General features: G+C 43.1%; 1 protein-coding gene across 3 annotated transcripts in view; it reads right to left on the bottom strand.

Moving 5' to 3' along the window:
• Window positions 1–21181, bottom strand: part of GSAP (gamma-secretase activating protein) — a 52191-nt gene that overhangs the window by 19408 nt on the left and 11602 nt on the right. For all 3 annotated transcript variants that reach the window (XM_083399554.1, XM_083399553.1, XM_083399555.1), the window contains 16 exons: window positions 18552–18621; window positions 17319–17375; window positions 17139–17227; window positions 16853–16922; window positions 15983–16029; window positions 15493–15597; window positions 12406–12465; window positions 11754–11797; window positions 10837–10922; window positions 8620–8697; window positions 6293–6370; window positions 4468–4560; window positions 2203–2420; window positions 1566–1635; window positions 1117–1199; window positions 581–634 (listed from right to left, as the gene is read on the bottom strand). In XM_083399554.1, the coding sequence (XP_083255680.1) occupies window positions 581–634; window positions 1117–1199; window positions 1566–1635; window positions 2203–2420; window positions 4468–4560; window positions 6293–6370; window positions 8620–8697; window positions 10837–10922; window positions 11754–11797; window positions 12406–12465; window positions 15493–15597; window positions 15983–16029; window positions 16853–16922; window positions 17139–17227; window positions 17319–17375; window positions 18552–18621 (1302 nt within the window). The remainder of the gene's footprint in view (window positions 1–580; window positions 635–1116; window positions 1200–1565; window positions 1636–2202; window positions 2421–4467; window positions 4561–6292; window positions 6371–8619; window positions 8698–10836; window positions 10923–11753; window positions 11798–12405; window positions 12466–15492; window positions 15598–15982; window positions 16030–16852; window positions 16923–17138; window positions 17228–17318; window positions 17376–18551; window positions 18622–21181) is intronic.

Genomic DNA, 21181 nt, shown 5'->3' with positions numbered 1-21181 from the left:
ATCATTTTTCTCCTGAAGATGGGGAATCTTGAGGGTAGGTTTGGTTATGCTAAATCTTCAGATATTAACTCCAACAATTTAGTTGCATGTTGAAGTATTTGGCAGTGACCTTGCTTGTAATTTTAACATATGCTCAACGTTTTCACATCAGTACAACATAAAACAATTATGTTGAATGAAACATTCACATGGATTCTGAAGGAAATATGAAGTCAAACAATAGTCCTTGAATCCTGCCTGCTCCTGCTTGAACATCTGCCATATAAAATCCATGAGGGTGTGGAATTCTGATATTACTCTTTGAAAAACACTAAATGTTGGAATCATTTCAAAATCCAGATGCTTAAGGCATTTAGTGCACCATTCAGTCTCAGAGTTTGCAGGTATTGCCTCTTGCAGCAAGTACAAGACAGTATTTGATAGAACTGTTGAAAAACAATGTGGAACAATAGTGTCCCCTAGTGGCAATTTTGTAAAATATGATGAGTTACACATACAGATAAACCTACGTAAGTATTTCTGAAAACCACAAACATGCAACTGACTATCCTGCTAGCAAGTGTCTCTTATGCAGACATACCTTTAACACAGGTAGTGAGATAATGTGTGTTCTGCATACGATTCCAGGGATATCCTACAAATACAAGAACACAAGATCTTAATCTAGGCTAGGGATGTGGCACCAATTTTCCCTGGAGACTTGGATAGCAGGTTATGGGAAAAAAAGGGTAATAGTCTTCTCTTCTGTGCTCAAGGTTGCTTCAAGACAACCTGCTTATTAAGCATTCATCCCAATTTGTTTACAAAAAAAACTGCAGGGAGGTTAGACAACTTTGTGTCAACCAACCGTTGCCCCACATTTTTCAGTGCATTTTCCTGTAACTTTGGGAAGTCCCATTTTGGCCGTGGGTTTGTTGTGCAAGAGTGACACATCCTCTGTAACTGCACAACCTAAATTTGCTGGTCTGTGACTGAATCCCACACAGGAACAGTGGCAGCCTGATACCACCCCCGTTTCCAATTATGGGGCCATATTAAAGAGGAGTGATTACAGACTCTTAATTAAATCCTAGCTGAAGAGAAAGGGTAAGTTCTTCAATTCTGCATTTGTCTTACCTCATTCCAGTACAGGAGTGGTGTATATGGCAAAACACTATCCAGTTTGCTGTCCTTCAGACACATTCTCCAGTACAAAGAAGCTGAGAAAATTGAGAGAACATTTCAATGAAGGCTTTTGGCGACCTCCAATGTATTTCCTGCAAGTGCTCCAAAAAATACCAGGAGTTTAAAGAATATATCAGATATGAAGAATCGGCATGGGTTTCCTTGGGTTTCTCAGAAGGAGTGGTGTATTAGCTGGACCAGCCCCTAGGAGACCATGGTTCAAATTCTCTCTCAGCCATGAAGTTCTCTGAGTGACCTTGGGCTAGTCAGCCTGACTTAAATTCCCCTCCCAATGGGTTTCTCCTCTAATGATTTATGACCTCTGAATTTTTAGGCAAACAAACTCATGTGTACAGACCCCACACCACTTCCAGCCTGACACCAATCCTAGAAACACCTACCAGTGATAAGTTCCTGTATGGGGTCAAATGTAAAACAAGTGGCTGCGTTCTCTATAATCCACTGGATAATCTGTGAAAGTAAGAATATAAAATGGTCAGCAAAGATTGAGGTGCGAAGGTTTACAGTAAAAATATAAGGACTTTAAATCTCTGTGCTTTGCTTTCCTGAGTCAAGACTAAACACATGCCACCTCCAAATAACCTACAAGCAACAAAGCTTCTTCCTCCTGCCATTTTGATTGGCCATCAAGTCTCCCCAAATCATCTGAACCTTACTGTCGTCTAATTTTTTGCATGCAAATTTATACAATGAGTGCAGATTATCTCTGGAACATTTTCTACTTTCCCCAACTCTCTACCACTGTACCCATCCCAACCAGATTGTGGCTTTGTTCTGACCTACTTTAGCACAAGCCAGTGAAACTCGTTGCGAAGCTAAACTTCTGTAGGAGCTGGGTTAAAATTCCTACATATATATGGGCTCCTGCTTTCAGATTGCGGCATATTTTTAACACCAATATTGGAACACATGGCTTTAGCAACTATTTGCTTAATAAAAGGAACTGCGCTGTTATGTTTGACACACAAAATGGCATCCGCCTTTGTGCTGCATGAAAAAAATGAATCCTTTTCCCACCTGGGTTTCCAATTCCTTAGTGCTTCCAATATGCAGAAGTAAACAGTGAAGCGCTGCCAGTCTGTCGTTATCCGACTTGCTGTTCCACAGAAACTGCAGCAAGGCCTGCCTGTTTATTGCAACGGTAAATATGCTTCCTGTGCTGCGATCCAAGACCAACGACTTGAGAGGGGAAAGGAGGGCTTTCGTGTGCAAGCTATTAATTTTTGCATTCCCACCTGAATAACACAGGGTTGCAGAGAAGTAGTTTACATTTCACACAGCACATTGAAATATACAAATCCCCTCGTGCCCCAGTGTAATTTCCATGAGGAACAAGCCCTATAATACACCCGCGACTTTTACCCTTCGTTTTGCATGCTTCACTGTATGACTAATGTCCGGTATATACGGTGTGCTTTTCAGGTGAGTAAGGCTGGTGGCATTTCTCAGAAGGGCTGCAATGCTTTTGCCTTTAGGTGACTGAAAACATGAATCAAGACAGGGAAGGAACCCCCGGCACCACATGTTTGCCTTTATTCTAAGAGCTTTCGAAAGTTGTGGCTCCTGTGCTACGAGACCCAAGAAGGCTAGCAATGACACATGACACATGAACAGTATTTAGATTACAGTGGTACCCCGCAAGACGAATGCCTCGGAAGACGAAAAACTTGCAAGACGAAAGAGTTTTTCATTTTCTTAGGTGCTTCGCAAGACGGATTTTCCTAAGGGCTTGATTCGCTAGACGAAACGGCCCTGCCTCTCGTGTCATGGCGACGGTCACTGCACGCACGCACGCACGCTCGCTTCCCCGCTCCTCCGGCTCCCTCCCACCTTCCGGCTGACGGCTCCTCCGGCTCCCTCCCACCTTCCGGCCGACGGTTAGTGCCTCGCACCGCTGCCCACCCCCCTCGCGCGCTCCCCTCAGAGAGCCGTTGCCGCCAGCGCCTGCCTCTCCCTGGAGTCGCGCTCCTGAGCCCCGCCGCCCCCCAGCAGCCGCGTCGCGCGGTGGCGACAATGCGCAGGTGAGCCTGAGGTACCGCCTGCCCCTCCCCGCCGTTGTCAGTGTTTAAATGCAGTGGTGCTTCACAAGACGAAAAAACTTGCATAACGAAAAAACTCGCGGAACGAATTAATTTCGTCTTGCGAGGCACCACTGTAAACTAATGAAGGGCTCACCAGATTTGAAGGGCTCATCCACGCCACCCAATCTAGCAACTATATGGCTTGGTATTATATTACATATTTATTTCTTAAATTGATATCCCACTCTTACTCACAGAGAAGTCCAGGCAAGCAAATAACAAATGAAAAAGGATTTAAAACCTGACATAGAACCCCCAAATACAGCCCCCCCCCTCAGGGGGTATAGCAGTTTTGTGGGGGGTGGGAGGGGTAATTTTTGTCAAGATGTCAACATGGAGAGAGAAACTTAAAGCTCCCGTCTCATCATAAACCCATTCAAGCCTTCCTGTGGGGTCATGTTTTCAAAGTGGGGGGCAATATCCCACATAAACTGCCTAGCTTGTCTCACAGTTGGAAGAGGAAAAGGTAGGATCACATCCCTGTTTTTGTTTTATATTTGGTGGGTGGGAGCAGGTAAAAGAAAACTAGAACCATGCAAGCATGCAGTAAAAATGAGAAGATAAAACAATGAGGCTGCAGTTCGGAGACACAATTTTATCTGGGAATAAGCTAGGGTTGCCTTATTTCAAAAAGTGAAACTTAGCCAAAAGTGTTGAGTTTTTTGTTGTCGTTGTTTTGGAAATTTGCCAAAATCCAACATGGGTTGCCATACGTTCAAATTTTCATGGACATTTCAGCAATTTCTGCCCAGACACTGCTTTCAAATTATTGCAAGGTCAAACTCAGTAGTTCTCATACAAACCCCTTTTTGAAATTAATGGGGCCTGCTCAAGATGTTCTCCTGTGCAAACACCCATTTATCTCCAAGGCATATGTGGTGAAAATATGCTGGTGGAAGATGCCCTCAGGGCATGATCTGTCTGTGCCCTGAGTACATAGTGGTGTAAATGGCATCTTTGCCAATTTGCCGAAATTTCATCATTAAAGAGCCAGTGCAGAAAACTGGGGAAGAGCATGACAGTACACACTGGCTAGAGAGCTTGAGGCTTTGCTTTGAAATTTTTCTAAAGTTCATTGTTCTTTCTATTTTGCATTGTCCACGTGGGTTTCATTTCTGTAGAGGCACCTGAAGAGGACACAGAAGGACTTTCTATTGAGAGAAGCTGCTGCAGAACTAATTGTTACAAGAATCCACTGTACCTGCTAGAAAGAAGTTATAGCACATCAGGTCAGGATGCCGAGTGTTGAGAAGATGCAGGAAGTGTCCAGGTAAGTAGACAGCCACATAATAGTCTGTAGTTGTTTTCACAACAACCAAACATACAGATGGTTTTTTGGGGGGGAAACAGGAGAGAATTGTTAATTTTGAGCACTTAATTATCCTTACAGCTCAGGCTTATTTGAGAGTTATTCAGAACTACTGTATTCAAAATATTGTTATCGATTTGGAGGGGGGACCCCCTAAACCCTAGAAATTAATAAATGGTAGGATTTTGATTATTTGGGATCTGCAGGCAGAATACAACCTGCAGAGGAATTCCTGGGCTAGCCTATGCAAAACGACCTGGCCAAGCTAGGGCCATTAAGACACAATGAAAGGCCATTGAGAGCCATTGGCAATGCAAGAGAACTGCTTTCCCCACTTTCAGGTGTGAACAGAGACAGGGGTATGGAAGGTTGCCTGGGTAACTGTGTGTCTAGTAGCAAGGGGTTCTGGGAATAAGAAGCAGGAAGAAAGCAGCCATCTTGGGCAGGTTGGCTGAAAGATGACTGCACTGCTGCAGGTATAGGGTTGTATACAAATTTAATAATAATAATAATAATAATAATAATAATAATAATAATACAAGCCCCTCTTGAAGATGTTAGGATATTTCCGTTCCACCTTAAAAGGGAGCAGGCTTTGTGAGTCACAGAGTCTGCGTACATAAACTGCGAAGTTTATATTGTGTCTTTGCTTGCATTTCTCTCTCTCTGTGCCGGAGACACTGAAGCAGGCAGTCATGTTTTCTCTTTGTTCTGACCAACGCTGAATAAAGTTGTAAATATGCTCTCCTGAGTGCATCTTTCGCTGTGTGCATTATCTGCTGATAGAGCGTGCATCAGCTCTGGAATGTGGCAAGCTATTTCTGGAGCTCGTGTCACTAATTGCTGATACTGCGTGTCTACGGGAGATCGATGGACGTCCGGAGACGACGTGGAGTCATGATGGACTTTGTCTCCCTGGCAGTATCCCAACAGAAATAACCATGCAGCCTGAACATGTAAATGGGTGAATAAACTACAGTGGTACCTCCAGTTGAGCACAGGATCCGTTCCGGAGGAATTCGCAACCAGAGGCGCCTGTTCTGTGCATGTGCGCACAGCGAAACCCAGAAAAATACTTCCGGGTTTGCTGCATTCGCATCCTGAAGGATACGCAACCAGAGGTGTGCGTATCCTGAGGTACCGCTGTATATTTTTTAAAGCTACAACAGCCTCTGCCATGTCTCAATTCTCCAAAGGACCATAGACCCCATGGGCTCTTGCCGCTGCTCGGCAGAAAGAGAGGGAGGCACCCAACTTTTGTAACCATATTCTATCTATGTTTAATCTCATTAAAACCAGAATACTTGTATCCTGTATGTGTGCCAACTACATGACTCCCAGCCTAGTTTCCTTTGCCAGCAAAAACCACTCCTGTGTCTCAGAGGCACAACACACAAGACAGCAAGATTTATGCATGCCGTGCCACAGGAAATAAGCAGCCTGGTTATTCTCATTTCCCCCAAAAAGCATGCTATGGTCTCATGACCGTAGACAACTAAAGCTGCTTGCTAATGCCAAATGAAATGAAGGTCAATACAGAAAGATTTGCTTATTTAGCAATCATCTTGGGAAAGCGTAATAGACTCATGTAAGACAAAGGAAGGAAAATATGTACATTTCCACTTTTCGCAATAAAAAAACCACTTAAGGATTTCTGATCATAATTGTATGTAATCAAGGGAAGTACTGAAGGAGAAAGAGGAAGTTAGAAACTTACCAAGATTTAAGAAAGTAAGATCTTTCACTTCTGAGGAATCCCCTCTTTCCAGAGTAATAGTGTATATTTTACTATAACCTACAAAGGATTAAGAGGGGGCGTGTTTTGGTATACCGCAGACACAAAGTCAGTTTTATACAACTATTCCTGAACAAATAATAGAAAAATAGAAATTGGAAGGTTCCACCTCAGCTAGGTTTCCACCTTAAATTTGAAATTGTCATTCATTTGCATCTCTGCCGTTCCCAATGTCGCACATATGCCTCTCTGTGTGTGAACATGCACACCTCTGCATGCTGTGGTGGAAGAAGGGTGTAATTCAACTTGACATGTGAGAGCCTAACTCTATTGCCCCATCTGCACATGCTCAGGAGTATTTCTTCTGGCAGTTCAAATCCCTGCGACGGGGTGAGCTCCCGTTTCTCAGTCCTTGCTCCTGCCAACCTAGCAGTTCAAAAGCACACCAAGTGCAAGTAGATAAATAGGTACCACTCCGGCAGGAAGGTAAACGGCGTTTCCGTGTGCTTGTTCTGGTTTGCCAGAAGCGGCTTAGTCATGCTGGCCACATGACCCAGAAGCTGTACACCGGCTACCTCAGCCAATAAAGCAAGATGAGCGCCACAACCCCAGAGTCGGCCATGACTGGACCTAATGGTCAGGGGTCCCTTTACCTTTAAGAAACCACAATGCTTACTTTGTGGTACTTGATTTCATGTGTACCTTTAGGAAGGGAGGGAGGTCCTAGTTTGAACTGTACCAGAGCTCCAAAATTTCTTAATTCAGCATTAGAAAGACACCACTGCCTCACCTCACAGCAGAGGTTACTCCTGAACACAGGATGGGCTGATACACCAGGTCTAGACCACCATATGAGGAGGAAGTGATCTGCTTCAAATGTATGCATGGCCAATGGGAGAGTTCAGTGATGGTGTGGATACAACCCTACAGCCTGAAAGGTTACCCACCCCTTTGCTAGAAACTTCTTACACATCAGAAATCTGCCCCGGAGGAAGTTGTGGATTAAATGCTTTGGAGCCTATGCATATCTACTAAGAAATGAGGCCTACTGAATTCCCTGGTCGTTTCTCTCAGATAAGTGTGTGTAACATTACAGAACCAACTCTTCTGCTTCCACTTGCATCACAAAGTTCAACTTTGAGCTGCAAATTATTATTGAGTCTTCTTGGGTTGTATCCGGTGTTGCTGTTCTGCTTGCACAAAAACTCCTCTCGCCTGCGGCCCCTCTCCCTTGCACCCTCAAAATCTGTTCCTGAGGGTTGAGGGACCCTCGAGAGCAGATACCGGGAGCACAAATGCAGGGGCAACGAAGAAAAATTCTGTTGTGCAAATAAGACTCCATTTGTGCAGCACTGGATAAAATCCTCTGGTTTATTCACTGAAGTGCAGATATTCAGGTACAGTGGTACCTCGCAAGACGAATGCCTCGGAAGACGAAAAACTCACAAGACGAAAGAGTTTTTCGTTTTCTGAGCTGCTTCGCAAGACGGATTTCCCTATGGGCTTGCTTCGCAAGACGAAACGTCTTGCGCCTTTTTTTAAAAACCGCCAATGCATTCCTATGGGAAACCATCAATGCACAGTGGTGCTTCGCAAGACGAAAAAACTCGTAGAACGAAAAAACTCGCAGAACGAATTAATTTCGTCTTGCGGGGCACCACTGTAATCGTGTCTGGGGGAATGTGGTTCCCATTTATGAATCAAGGAAGCCAAGAGCAGGCCTTGAATAAAATTTACTAAGCAAAACCCCCAAAAAGCTTTGTTTAAATAAATAAGTACAATAAATTTCAAGCAGGCAAATTCCAAAGTCCTCTTGCAATGTTGTAAAAATACAGCTTAGATTGTGTTGACAATGCAAAATTCTATGATGGGAAAATTACATACATTTGTAATTCTATGACGGGCAGAGAGTACTTTTGAATTTTAATTCTTGCATTTTACATCAACAAAAACAATGAATTCAAAAAGATATTTTCCATTCAGTTTTATTAAACAGTTCTTTCCTTTGGTGCTTTCACTATCTACTTTATTCTTTACAAAATTAAATAATTGAAATTAGACGTATTTGCTTTTGAAAATTTGGATATGAAACAAAAGCAAGTATCAAAGGGGTAAGGAGGCTTGTGGGGACAGAGATTAAAATAAATACAAATCCTCTAACGGAATGAGGCCTTCTAGAATACAAATAGCAAAGTTTGGACAAGATGCATTAGGCTGCCATCCTATCCACACATACCTGGAGAAGCCTCACTGAACTCAGATGGGCTTACTTCTAAGTAGACATGCACAGGAGTGCACTATTGACATACCTTTATGTAAAAAGGACACTGAGTATGTTACTTCTTCAGGACTAACAGGAACCAGGTTACAGCATATGCAGAGACATCCTAGAGAAAGAAGAAGAAAGTATGTTCCTCACAAAATTGCAACTATAAAATGTCCACTTTAATATTAGAAAAATGAAGTGATTAAAGCCCAGTGAGGAATGATACTTCCACGGCTACATGCATATCTGTGAGTCATCTCTCTGTGGTGGTTTAGTTAACAATATCAATGACTTTTCCTTTGCAGACTTAAAAGGAAACAGAATGGTACTTGGACTAGATCCATTTCTTCAGTTCCCCAAACTCTTTCAGCTGAAGGAAGGAAATCTCAAACACATCTCAAACAGTTTGACCCCTTGTGCTCAAAAACATGGTAGCTCTAACCTTTCCTCTCTGAACTACGCATTTTGTTGTTTGCTCTAGTAACATTCAAGCTTCCTGGGAGGAACAGCTGTCCCTTCTCTCAGACTCCCTGAAAAAAGCAACTTGTTAAATACCGTACTTTTCTGTCTATAAGACGCCCCCATGTATAAGGAGCCCCCTATTTTAGGGAAAAAACCTAGTCACTTGCAGCTGTATTATACTAGAAGCTGCAGAGGATATTTCATTTCAGTTTTTCCAGCCTACCCACTATGGAAGAAGAGTTCAGATGCAGAACACACGTTATCTTCCTGTACAGTGGTACACCGCAAGACGAATGCCTCGGAAGACGAAAAACCCGCTAGACGAAAGGGTTTTTCATTTTCTGAGGTGCTTCGCAAGACGGATTTTCCAAAAGGCTTGCTTCGCTAGACGAAACAGCCCTGCCTCTCCTGTCATGGCGACGGTCACTGCACGTACGCACGCTCGCTTCCCCGCTCCTCCGGCTCCCTCCCACCTTCCGACCTTCCGGCTGCCTCGCGCCGCTGCCCACTGCCCTCACGCGCTCCCCTCGGGAGCCATTGCCGCCAGCAGCCAGCGCTGCAGCCGGAGTCGCGCTCCTGAGCCCCGCCGCCCTCCAGCAGCCGCGTCGTGCGGTGTCCACAAGGCGCAGGTGAGTCCAAGATACCGGCTGCGGCAGCTGCCCTGCTTCTCCCCACCCCTCCCCGCCGTGGTGCTTTGCAAGACGAAAAAACTCGCTCTATGAAAAAACTCGCGGAACGAATTAATTTCGTCTTGCGAGGCACCACTGTACAGTCATATCTCGGGTTACAAACACTGTGGGTTGCGGACTGTGCTGAACCCGGAAGTACTGGAACGGGTTACTTCTGGGTTTCGGCGCTCGCACATGTGTAGAAACACAAAATGACACCATGTGCATGCACAGAAGCACCAAATCGCGTCACACACGTGCACAGACGCGGTGCTTCAGGCTGTAAACGCTGCGGGTTGCGAATATGCCTCCTGCACGGATCACGTTCCCAACCCGAGGTATGACTGTACTGCCCAAACGTGTTGTAGTCATCTCTCACAGACCTCAGAGGGCAAATACATCTGATATTGTGCACTTAAGGTGTGAATATCAGAGGTGCTTCCTAAAAAAAAACCCTTTATGCATGTTGAATAATTGTGGCTCAAAGATCTAAGACATATATGCTCATTTATTATATAACAATGTGGTATGTCATCAAACAAGTTCATCCTTAAACCTGAAGTACTGGTATTACATTTTGGGAGTTCTAGTAAAATTTTCTGCTAGTAGTAGAAGTGGAATGAATTCAGTTGAGAGACAGGATGATTACACCTCTGAAAAGAGGTTTGCTTTTCATGTCTGTATCAAGGCAAAACACAGTAATCATCAAACACCCTTCACGTTACCAAAAGAAATAAAAAAGCAGATCAGTAACGTACACATAATATATTACTTTGAAATGCAAGAGCTGTTTTGTTACACCGCTCTTGAGCTCAGGTACTGATGTGAATATATCATTTGTGCCTTACATGATTTGTGATGCAGACATGCTCTTCTCAGCAAGTTTCATGGAAGGAGTGATAGAGAACAGAGTGTGTCCCAACTTAAGTAGAGAAGAACAGTAATTTAAATAGGCATGTTTCTCACAACAAATGCTAGGTTTTCTGGCATTTGTATCCAACTAAAATAAAGACCTAAAGGGCATAATTTTACTGTATGATGGTGAAAGATAAGAAAGAATTAAGCTGCAAGTAAAACTAAAAGGTTTGGGTAAATTGGGTTCACAAGTCTGTGTCTCATGTATACATTACCTGTTTCACTGGTAAAAACTTGAATATTCAAAGGTTTAGATATCATCTCTTGGTCTTGAGAACAGTTAAAATCCAAATTCACAGATCTAGGAACAGAAATATGAATTTGCTTCTTTACTCAAAATAGTGACATCTTTGAAGCCTTGCCAAGATCAATCTGCAGCCTAAGTTAGACACTGGCAGCCCTCAGACAAATTTGTCATTGTGAGACTAAGCTGCAGGGAGTCTTCTTCTCCTTGGCACACAATAGGAGACTGGAAGCTTCTGCTTCTAGTCTGCAGCAAACCATAGTTTGTGAATGTGACAGGCTATGGCTTGTGCAAACCACAGTTTACCATTACACTAGATTCCAAATACAATTCCATAATTGTCTGGAAACCTGATTGGCTGGCAAGCCATTGTTTGCACAAGGCATAGCTTGTTGTGTTTTATTAAGCATATGAACTCAGTGCTTTGCTTGGACTCTTCCTCATAATGACACCGTTTATGTCTGAATTGAACCTTCAGGAAATGGAGTCATCTTCATCAGTTCTTGCATCTTTGTATATATGCAGAAAAATTCGAAAAGAACTAAGTTGTTGCTGCATTGAGGGAAGCACGGAACAATCACTGACTGCTTTTAGGCTTGCCAAACAGAAAACCAATTCATAAATATACATGGGATATCAAGATGCAGAAAAGAATCTGCAATCACTATCTACATTGAATAGTGTGCCACTACAGCGCTGAAAGAGCACCACACAAATGGTCTCCTCTAGAATTCAGCTTCCCATCATACCTCCTGACAGGAAATGATTTTACAACTGGTTTGGAGTGGGGAGATGTATGTGTAGCAGCACACGAAGCTGAGATGTTGCTTAATTCAATTCTAAATAGCTCTGAGGAAAACAGCTAGAATGCACTCCACCCAAACTCACTTTAATCCTATGTCATCCAAGTTGATATCCAAAGGTGTTTCAAGCTGTTGGAAAACAGAAAGGCACTAAGTAATGGACTCTGCAGAAATGGCAAAGCTGACAGCGAAATTAAGAGATCAAAATGATGAACTTTTCATAGAATGGAGGCCTTTTGTGGACTATTGAAACAGCACAATCCTAACCATGTCTATTCAGGAGTAAGTCCTACTGAATTTAATGGGCTTTAAGGTAAAGGGTAAAGGGACCCCTGACCATTAGGTCCAGTCGTGGCCAACTCTGGGGTTGCGGTGCTCATCTCACTTTACTGGCTGAGGGAGCCGGCATACAGCTTCCGGGTCATGTGGCCTGCATGATTAAGCCGCTTCTGGCGAACCAGAGAAGCACATGGAAACGTTGTTTACCTTCCTGCCGGAGCAGTACCTATTTATCTACTTGCACTTTGACGTGCTTTCGAACTGCTAGGTTGGCAGGAGCTGGGACCGAGCAACGGGAACTCACCCAGTCGCAGGGATTTGAACCGCCGACCTTCTGATCAGCAAATCCTAGGCTCTGTGGTTTAACCCACAGTGCCACCATAAGGCTACGATTGCAGTCTAGATCAACAGAATGTTTATATTTTGAAACGAACAAATAAAAGCTTAATAGAACTTACTATTAGTTTAAAGTTTTTATCAGGATAAAACTGGATGCAGTATAGTGTGTCCCTTGATTCCTACAACAAAGAGAAACTTTATTGGCATACATTTAAACCACTGGGAAAGAACTGGACATTATCTTGGCAAAGCATGCTCATGCTGGCTAAGTCAATGGGAATGCATGCATGGGGAGAATAATTCTGTCCTCTGCTCTTGAACCCATGGTATCCCCCTAATGCATCTCCCTACCCTACTACTCACAGCCAGGCTCACTGCTAGCTTTAGAGTCCAATTTGTGAGAGAAGAAGAAAAAGCATGAGAGCTGTGTCTGACCTTGTAACATCTAAATTCTGCCCTTAAAAGCTCTCCATCCTTAAAATATATGACCCTTCTTTGAACATATGTGCCCTGAAGCAATTCAGAAAGAAAGTACAAAAAAATTCACCACAACACAGCTTTGATACTTCCTTCCTGCCTCCCCCAGACTGTCTACCTTCTGTCTGTAAATACTTATGGTTTTGCTTACCATAAAACATTGTTTGCAGTTTCATAAGAGGAAACCTTTTGTGGGTGTCAAGCTGCTTCCCATTGCCTTTTGGCACAGACATGTTAGAAAAACTGCAAACACTATTCTCAGTTCAGAGAGGCTCTTGAAAACTCAGAGTAGCTGTGTGTGTGTGTTTTAGTTTTAAATTACTACAGTCTACAATTTTGCAACAACATTTCAGTAGGGTTAAGTACATTTGCCCTGCACAGTTTTTAACAGTTGGTACTAGGAACTCTATTAAAACAGCAGCAAAAACCACCACAAAAGTATACCTCTCCTGCAAGTCCTTATGAAATGTGGCCTCATAGCTAGATCAGCAGTTCTGAATTATTTGGGGGGGGGGGGGAGATGCCAGGCTGTGACAGAAGGGCACCCTAATCTGCACACCTGGGTACACTTCTGGTGCTAGTATTTGTTTACTTTCAGGAAAATGACATTTTTACAGGCTTGCTACCAAGGAACTCTGACTCACTGTCATTTTAAGCTTGGCCATAGCTCCTTAAGTTAGAAATCTCCCTGATGCCTTTCAAGTGCTAATATGCAGATATATTAGGCACTCGGAGAGAAGTTGAACTTGAAGCTCGTACTGTGTATCCTCAGTTTAGATCAATAGTGGACTCTTGCTGGCTATTTTCAATGTGTGTATGTCTATGTGTATATATTCAACACACACCCACACACACCTGTATGAGACTTCCAGAACATACAAGTGCCTCTCTTTCTACTTGACCTCCAACCTACATCGTGATTGGACCTACTCAAAGCCCTGGTGGAAGAAGCTCTGTGCCCATGGCAGACATGACCCAATGCAAATATATGCACACTGCAATCTGCCTGTACACCACATACCTCTGCACTGTGGTTGGAAACGTGAATATCTTATCTAATGAATTTTGTATTTCGTCACTCTTCATTTAGTATAAACCTCCCAGGAAGAACTTTCTGACAGTAAGAGTTGTTCAACAGTAGAACAGTCTCCCTCAGGAGGTTGTGGACTCTCCTTCATGGGAAGGTCTTCAAGCAGAGGCTCGGATGGCCATCTGTCATGGATGCTTTAGCTGCAACCCCTACATCGCCTTACAACTCTACAATTCCATGAGTATTATTCTCTCCCGCAGGGAGGTTCTTTCCCCAAAAACATCAGTCTTCATAGGATCACTCCACCCCAAGTCAGCATGGCTCCTCTTCCTGCCTCCTTTCCCAGTGCTCTCCCCCACCCCATCTTTTTATCATTTTGTATTCAGTTTAATTAAAGACCAGAGGAAAGCACGGCCTGTTGTCTAACGTTACAATCCTCTAAGAACATAAGAAGAGCCTGCTAGATCAAGCCAATGGCTCATCTGGCCCCGCATCCTGTTCCCACCTTAGCCAACCAGATGCCTGCAGGAAACCCGCAAACAGGATCCAAGCTTGTTGCAGTTTCCAGCAACTAGTATTCAGAAATAGTGCTGACTTCAACTGCAGAAGCCGTGTATAACATCAGGCTTTGGAGACCTGTGAGACTCTGCTAGTCCTCACTTCCCTATCACAGACCTAAAGGACTTTATAGTTATTGTCCCCTAAAGAAGAAAACTTCTTCCCTCCTGCCTTTGCTGTAAGAGAGATACTCTCTGCCCTCCAGCTTCCTCTTTCATACTCTGTTTCTGCTCTTTGCTTTTCCAGTTCCGCCATCAAGCCACAGCTGCTGGTTGAAAGAGCTGTTTATAGTCCAACTTTCCACCCTAATCTGATTCAGCCACGTATGTCTCGCTGGGTCCTGCTGCCCTCTGCCCAGAACTCTTGGCATTGAATCCATCCAGCCTCTACCACTTTGTAGATTTCACCCATAGATGCCAATCCAATGTGAATACTGCCACTGTAACCAATCTTTTACTTTCATCACAAACTGAATATTAATCACTCTCTTTCGTAATCAATTGTTCTGAGCTTTGGCCTGCAGTCTTTTGATTGCTAATACCTTCTGATATAAAATGCAATTCATTCCATGGTTGAAGACTTTGCTCGTGTTCACCCCAGAGATGAACATGGAACTGTAGACACATAGGGGAGAAGCTTCCGCTTCTCTAGGGTTGTGCGCCCATCTCACTCAAAGAGGCCATGGGCCAGCGCTGTCCGAAGACACTTCCGGGTCATGTGGCCAGCGTGACATCGCTGCTCTGGCGAGCCAGAGCCGCACACGGAAACGCCGTTTACCTTCCCGCTAGTAAGCGGTCCCTATTTATCTACTTGCACCCAGGGCTGCTTTCGAACTGCTAGGTTGGCAGGCGCTGGGACCGGACAGCGGGAGCGCACCCCGCCGTGGGGATTCGAACCGCCGACCTTTTGATCGGCAAGCCCTAGGCACTGAGGCTTTAACCCACAGCGCCACCCACGTCCCGTGACTCAATTGAGTAGGGGGGCATAAATGGCAGATGGCATTTTTGAGGTATATTTCAAAACACATTTCTATCTTCCTTATTATCAGAAACACCGTTACTATTTTAAAATGTAACATTTTCACTGAATAAATAGCATGCAAGTGCGTAACCAAAGCAACAAAATAGCGCATATTTTCAACCTTTGAGGCAATGTAAAATAATGTTTGCTCCAGCATATCCCACTGGGCCCAAAAGATATCGTCAACAATTCTTTGTCTTGAAAGCTGGCTTGCATTTTCTATCGTCTAGAAGGGACAGAAAATCAGCATTAATCAGGAAAAAAGTGAAACAATGTGGGTCAAATCAAATACACTGCAGTAACAACTAGAGACCTGTTCAGGTAACACTCTCAGAACCTCAACATGTGCAGTTTAGATAAGAATGTAGGTAATGTTTCTTTCTGACCATTCCCAGCATGTAGAAAAACACCTGACCTGAATAATCCTGCAGCTAGTTTAGGAGGACAGCCAAGACTATGAGTCACCAAAACAGATTAATGGCAAGATCTTGGCTGAATTTGGCCATCTAGTTGCTGACCTTATCTATATTACACAATGACAGTCCATAAAAATATCAACCCAACCAATTCCACTTGAACAAAAGAATTAAAGGGGAGTGGATTAAGCTTACCACACTGTCTCCTTCTCTGACAACTTTGATGTCGATTTTTTCAATATCTTAAAATTGAAAAACAGTGTCATTTTGTGACTATTTATGCAGTACAGACACACAGACCATCGAACAATTTAATGGATATTTTGCTTCTAAGTGATGAGCACATTTGTGCCAGCATATCTGCACATGAGTGTTGCATAATAACACAATGCTGGTGCAATATTGAGTTTCCGAAATCATACTAGTACAGATTTAGTGTGCGATCCTCTGCTTATTTACTAAGACTTAAGTTCTATGGTACTCCCAGGAAGATGGGCATAGGATGGCTGGGGCCTGAATGCCACATTCTAAGACTCTGTGTGCTGGTGCTAATGTTCAACCTGGCAATTTGCAAATGGGACACAACAACATTTTTTTTACAAATAAGGGCAAATTGTCGGTTATCCTTCATAAACAAACAGATCTGAAAGTCACGATGCATTGACAAGAAACAAAGCTTCCAGCCACACAGAGTTCTTTCTTGTGGTTCTAGGTCTGCGTGAAACCATTCCCACAGTTCATCTATAAAACTTAATGCTTTTTCAAACAACCCAGGAGGTTCTGCAAAGAACAGAACAATGCATTTTCACAACCACAAGGTCATTTTAAGAGACCTCCCCCTGCCGCCAGCATTTAATCAGAGATGGTTTTCTAAAACTGAATGCCACTCAGGCTTAGATCTTTTTCTTCTCCCAACACTTCCTAAAGCAGGATTTAAAAAGAGAAATGGACCTTACAACCATATTGTCTCCAAAGCAGGAAAAGACAAGACACTGCAGAACACCCTACCAACCTACAATCAAAATGTACATTTTATCAAAAGGCTTTTTAAATTTAAGTACTTACATTTATCTTCGGAAATGAGCAACAGGTAGCTTGCTGGAGAAGCAATTGTTTCTGCAACTGGATAAACAAACTGTAAAAGGAAATTGTTCAAAGATAACAGGCTTGCTGTATTGAGGCTAGATAGCTGGCTAATGGTGTACTGCATAGTCCAATTGAGAGAATGTTATTGTTATTGTTAAATTCTATTTAAGATAGAAAGCAGGCTTTATGTCACTTTGGCACAGAAAACAAACCTAACGGCTGTTACTACACACCTAATCATGAAAAGTTTGCAAATATGACTTACTTGCACTCTGATCCAGCTATCCACAGCCTTTAAAACTTTCACATTATTTACTGGGTGAATTTCAACCAGCAAGGTCAGACATTTAGAGACTAGGATAAAAGCAGAATTAACATAAATTAGTCTGCTGTTTGTAAATTATATCCAACATCCATTTAAAGGTGTATCAAATGTTTTAAGTACCTGGGGGAAACAAGAGATTTGCTCTTTCTTCTGTTGTTGACTGGAGAAAACTGACCGCTAATAACAACAAATATATAGAAATTGTAAGCGTCATATATTGAATTCCCACAATTTTTGTTTGGGGGAAATTAACAAGACTTTCAAGGGATATTGCTACAGTGGTGGGGATCCTCAGCCCTAGGGAATGAATGTGGCCTGTCTAACGCAATTGTATTACTACTATGTTTATATTACTTTAAAGCAATGCTATAATAAAAATGTATGGTGGTTAGCTCATATTTAAAAACGAATACTCATGTGTGCACATCATACTAAAACCATAATTTAGCATCATGGGCATGAGAAGAAACAAGATAAGGCAAACCTTGGAATGTAGCACTTCCCCCTCCTGCAGACTAGGAGAAATTCAGGAGCTTTGATTTCTGCTTCTGATTAATGACAGTATTCTGTGTTGCCCAGACCATAATTGTGCTTAATTCTAACTATGTTTATTTTAAACAAGCCAACTCCAATAACGTGGTTTGAAGTTGGCTTGATTAAACTGGCCAGTGTAACTATCTGCAGATAGACAAATGTGGAACCACATGTTTCCAAATTCCTCCTCCTCCTGGGTTTGGAGGAGCAAGGGGAGAAGAGGAGCCCAAGACTCATTCCTGCTCATTCATGTTGCACTAAACAACGCTTAAGTGTACAAATGTGAAACCCACAGGCCCACTCCCTCACCACACTGCATGCTAACATGCCAAAGCCTGCATTAAAAATGGCACAACTTAGATTATACTGCAACACTTAAAGGATTAATGCTACAAGTTAACAAGATACAAGGAGTCTTCATACAGAACCAGCCTTAGAAATTAGCCAGGTGCGTTTTGCTACTGCCGTGGGTCCAACTGCAACTATGTGAAGGTTTCTGGGGCCAAGTTGGCGACCGCAGATTAAAAACCTCTCCCTCAGTTCATAGTTAATACCAATTCCATTTCCACTGTGTGTATTTCTCTTTCTTGCATACTGGGGCAAGTGAATTGTTGTAAGACCAAGCAATGCAGTTGAGATCATAGAACTGTAGCGTTGGAAGGGATCCTGAGGGTAATCTACTACAACCCCCTGGCAAATAGATATTCCATTGTAGTGCCTGCAACCTAGATTTTAGATGCCATTTGTCACATAGCTTATATGTCTGAGTTTCTAACACTGTACAGAACATTAATGAGAAAGCAACAGGAAGGCGCTTACCCAGCAATGTCTTCTCACTGTTGACAGAGCAGCTGATCATGTGCAAGTCCTTTTCAAAAGTATATAAGTGCTATTGGGAAGAAATGTTTGAACATTTTATGAGCAAGAATATCTTAACTACATTTAGTTCTCTCTTTCTCCTTGTTCTTTACATTCCCATTCACACACTTTAGTCTCCACACAATTGACCAAAGCAATCAGTATTAGTGCAACCCCCTTAAAACTAGGTTCCTTAAAGTCAGCAAACTTTTTCAGCAGGGGGCCGGTCCACTGTCCCTCAGACTTTGTGAGGGGTCAGACTATATTTTGAAAAAAATAATGAATGAATTCCTATGCCCCTCAAATAATCTAGAGATGCATTTTAAATAAAAGGACACATTCTACTCATGTAAAAACACACTGATTCCCGGACTGCCCATGGGCCAGACTGAGAAGGCGATTGGGCTGCATCTGGCCCCCGGGCCTTAGTTAGAATCATAGAATCATAGAGTTGGAAGAGACCACAAGGGCCATCAAGTCCAACCCCCTGCAAGCAGGAAACACCATCAGAGCACTCCTGACATATGGTTGTCAAACCTCTACTTAAAGACCTCCAAAGAAGGAGACTCCACCACACTCCTTGGCAGCAAATTCCACTGTCGAACAACTCTTACTTCAGGAAGTTCTTCCTAATGTTTAGGTGGAATCTTCTTTCTTGTAGTTTGGATCCATTGCTCCGTGTCCGCCTCTCTGGAGCAGCAGAAAACAACCTTTCTCCCTCCTCTATGTGACATCCTTTTATATATTTGAACATGGCTATCATATCACCCCTTTGTTAGGATATTTCCGTTCCACCTTAAAAGGGAGCAGGATGTTTGTGTCACAGCCTGCGTATTTTCCTGTTTCATAGGATGTTTCTGTTGTGTCTTTGTTTTCGTTACTCTCTCTGCCGGAACACTGAAGCAGGCAGTCATGTTTTTCTTTGTTCTGATCAACGCAGAAATAAACTTGTAAATAATGCTCTCCTGAGTGCATCGTTTGCTGTGCATTATCTGCTGATAGAGCGTGCACGGCTCTGGAATGTGGCAAGCTATTTCTGGAGCTCGTGTCGCTAATTGCTGATACTGCGTGTCTACGGGAGATCAATGGACATCCGGAGACGACGTGGAGTCATGACGGACTTTGTCTCCCTGGCAGTATCCCAACACCCTTAACCTCCTCTTCTCCAGGCTAAACATGCCCAGCTCCCTTAGCTGTTCCTCATAAGGCATCGTTTCCAGGCCTTTGACCATTTTGGTTGCCCTCCTCTGGACACGTTCCAGTTTGTCAGTGTCCTTCTTGAACTGTGGTTCCCAGAACTGGATACAGTACTCCAGGTGAGGTCTGACCAGATCAGAATACAGTGGCACTATTACTTCCCTTGATCTAGATGCTATACTCCTATTGATGCAGCCCAGAATTGCATTGGCTTTTTTAGCTGCCGCGTCACACTGTTGGCTCATGTCAAGTTTGTGGTCAACCAAGACTCCTAGATCCTTTTCACATGCTCTCAAGCCAGGTGTCACCCATCTTGTATTTGTGCCTCTCATTTTTTTTGCCCAAGTGCAATACTTTACATTTCTCCCTGTTAAAATTCATCTTGTTTGTTTTTGCCCAGTTCTCTAATCTGTCAAGGTCGTTTTGAAGTGTGATCCTGTCCTCTGGGGTGTTAGCCACCCCTCCCAGTTTGGTGTCATCTGCAAATTGCAAAGTTTGCCTGCCCATAGTCCATACCCTCAAAACCAAGCAATTTTGTGCTATGGAAGTATAGAGAATAGAGGTATCTTACCTATTATGCTAGACCAATCAACACCTGCACATCTTATCTACTGGTCATGTTTTGTTCAAGTTATTTATTCTGAAAGTTCTCATAGTTATAATAGATGCCAATTTCTGACAGCTTTCCCTCTAATGCTGGATCTTATCTTGACTGTGAATCACTGTGTCTAGATATGGTAACAGGATGATGGTTCAATCCAAGAAGGAGTCACATGGAGGTACAGGAGATTATGAGCAGTTTTAGGGATATGACTTTAGCTGCACATTCTCTCCCTGATTATACTGGTTTGTGATATGATGGTTTTGCTGGACTTGCCTTGGCTCCTGGGTGGCAGCAGTGCCCAGGGAGACCTTTCTCAATTACATCTGTGTTGGGAACTGAGTCCTTTTTGGAGAAAAGGTGTCTCTGAATATCTCATACCCTGACCTGCAATATTGCCTGCATGTACCTGCACCTGAGGGTGGTATAAAAATTGTAGGTGTCACAGAATGAAGCCATTCATATACGTTGAAGAAAGCCAGGTAACATGTATAGCCAGATAATTTGCCGCTCACTGCATGTTTCCTGCCAAAACTGAGTCAAACCGAAGCCCAAATTCGTAAGAGGAATTACTTCTGCCATGTGAACCTCACTGTGCCAATTAAGATCCTCAGGCAAATCAGCCCCTAAGGAGGTTCATTCTGAGGGTGCTAATAACAGAATGATTTACCCAAAGGCTGCATTGCATCTTTAAATCCTACCCCATCTAGAAGATCTGCTAAGCGTCTTCCCTCTAGTGTCATGATCTTGGCCAAACCCTTTTTCTTCTATGAGGATTCTGGAGAAGTCAGTA

Source organism: Podarcis tiliguerta (genome assembly GCF_965153285.1).
Source record: "Podarcis tiliguerta genome assembly, chromosome: 10".
NCBI lineage: Eukaryota > Metazoa > Chordata > Lepidosauria > Squamata > Lacertidae > Podarcis > Podarcis tiliguerta.
This window is presented reverse-complemented; position numbering and strand designations above follow the sequence as displayed.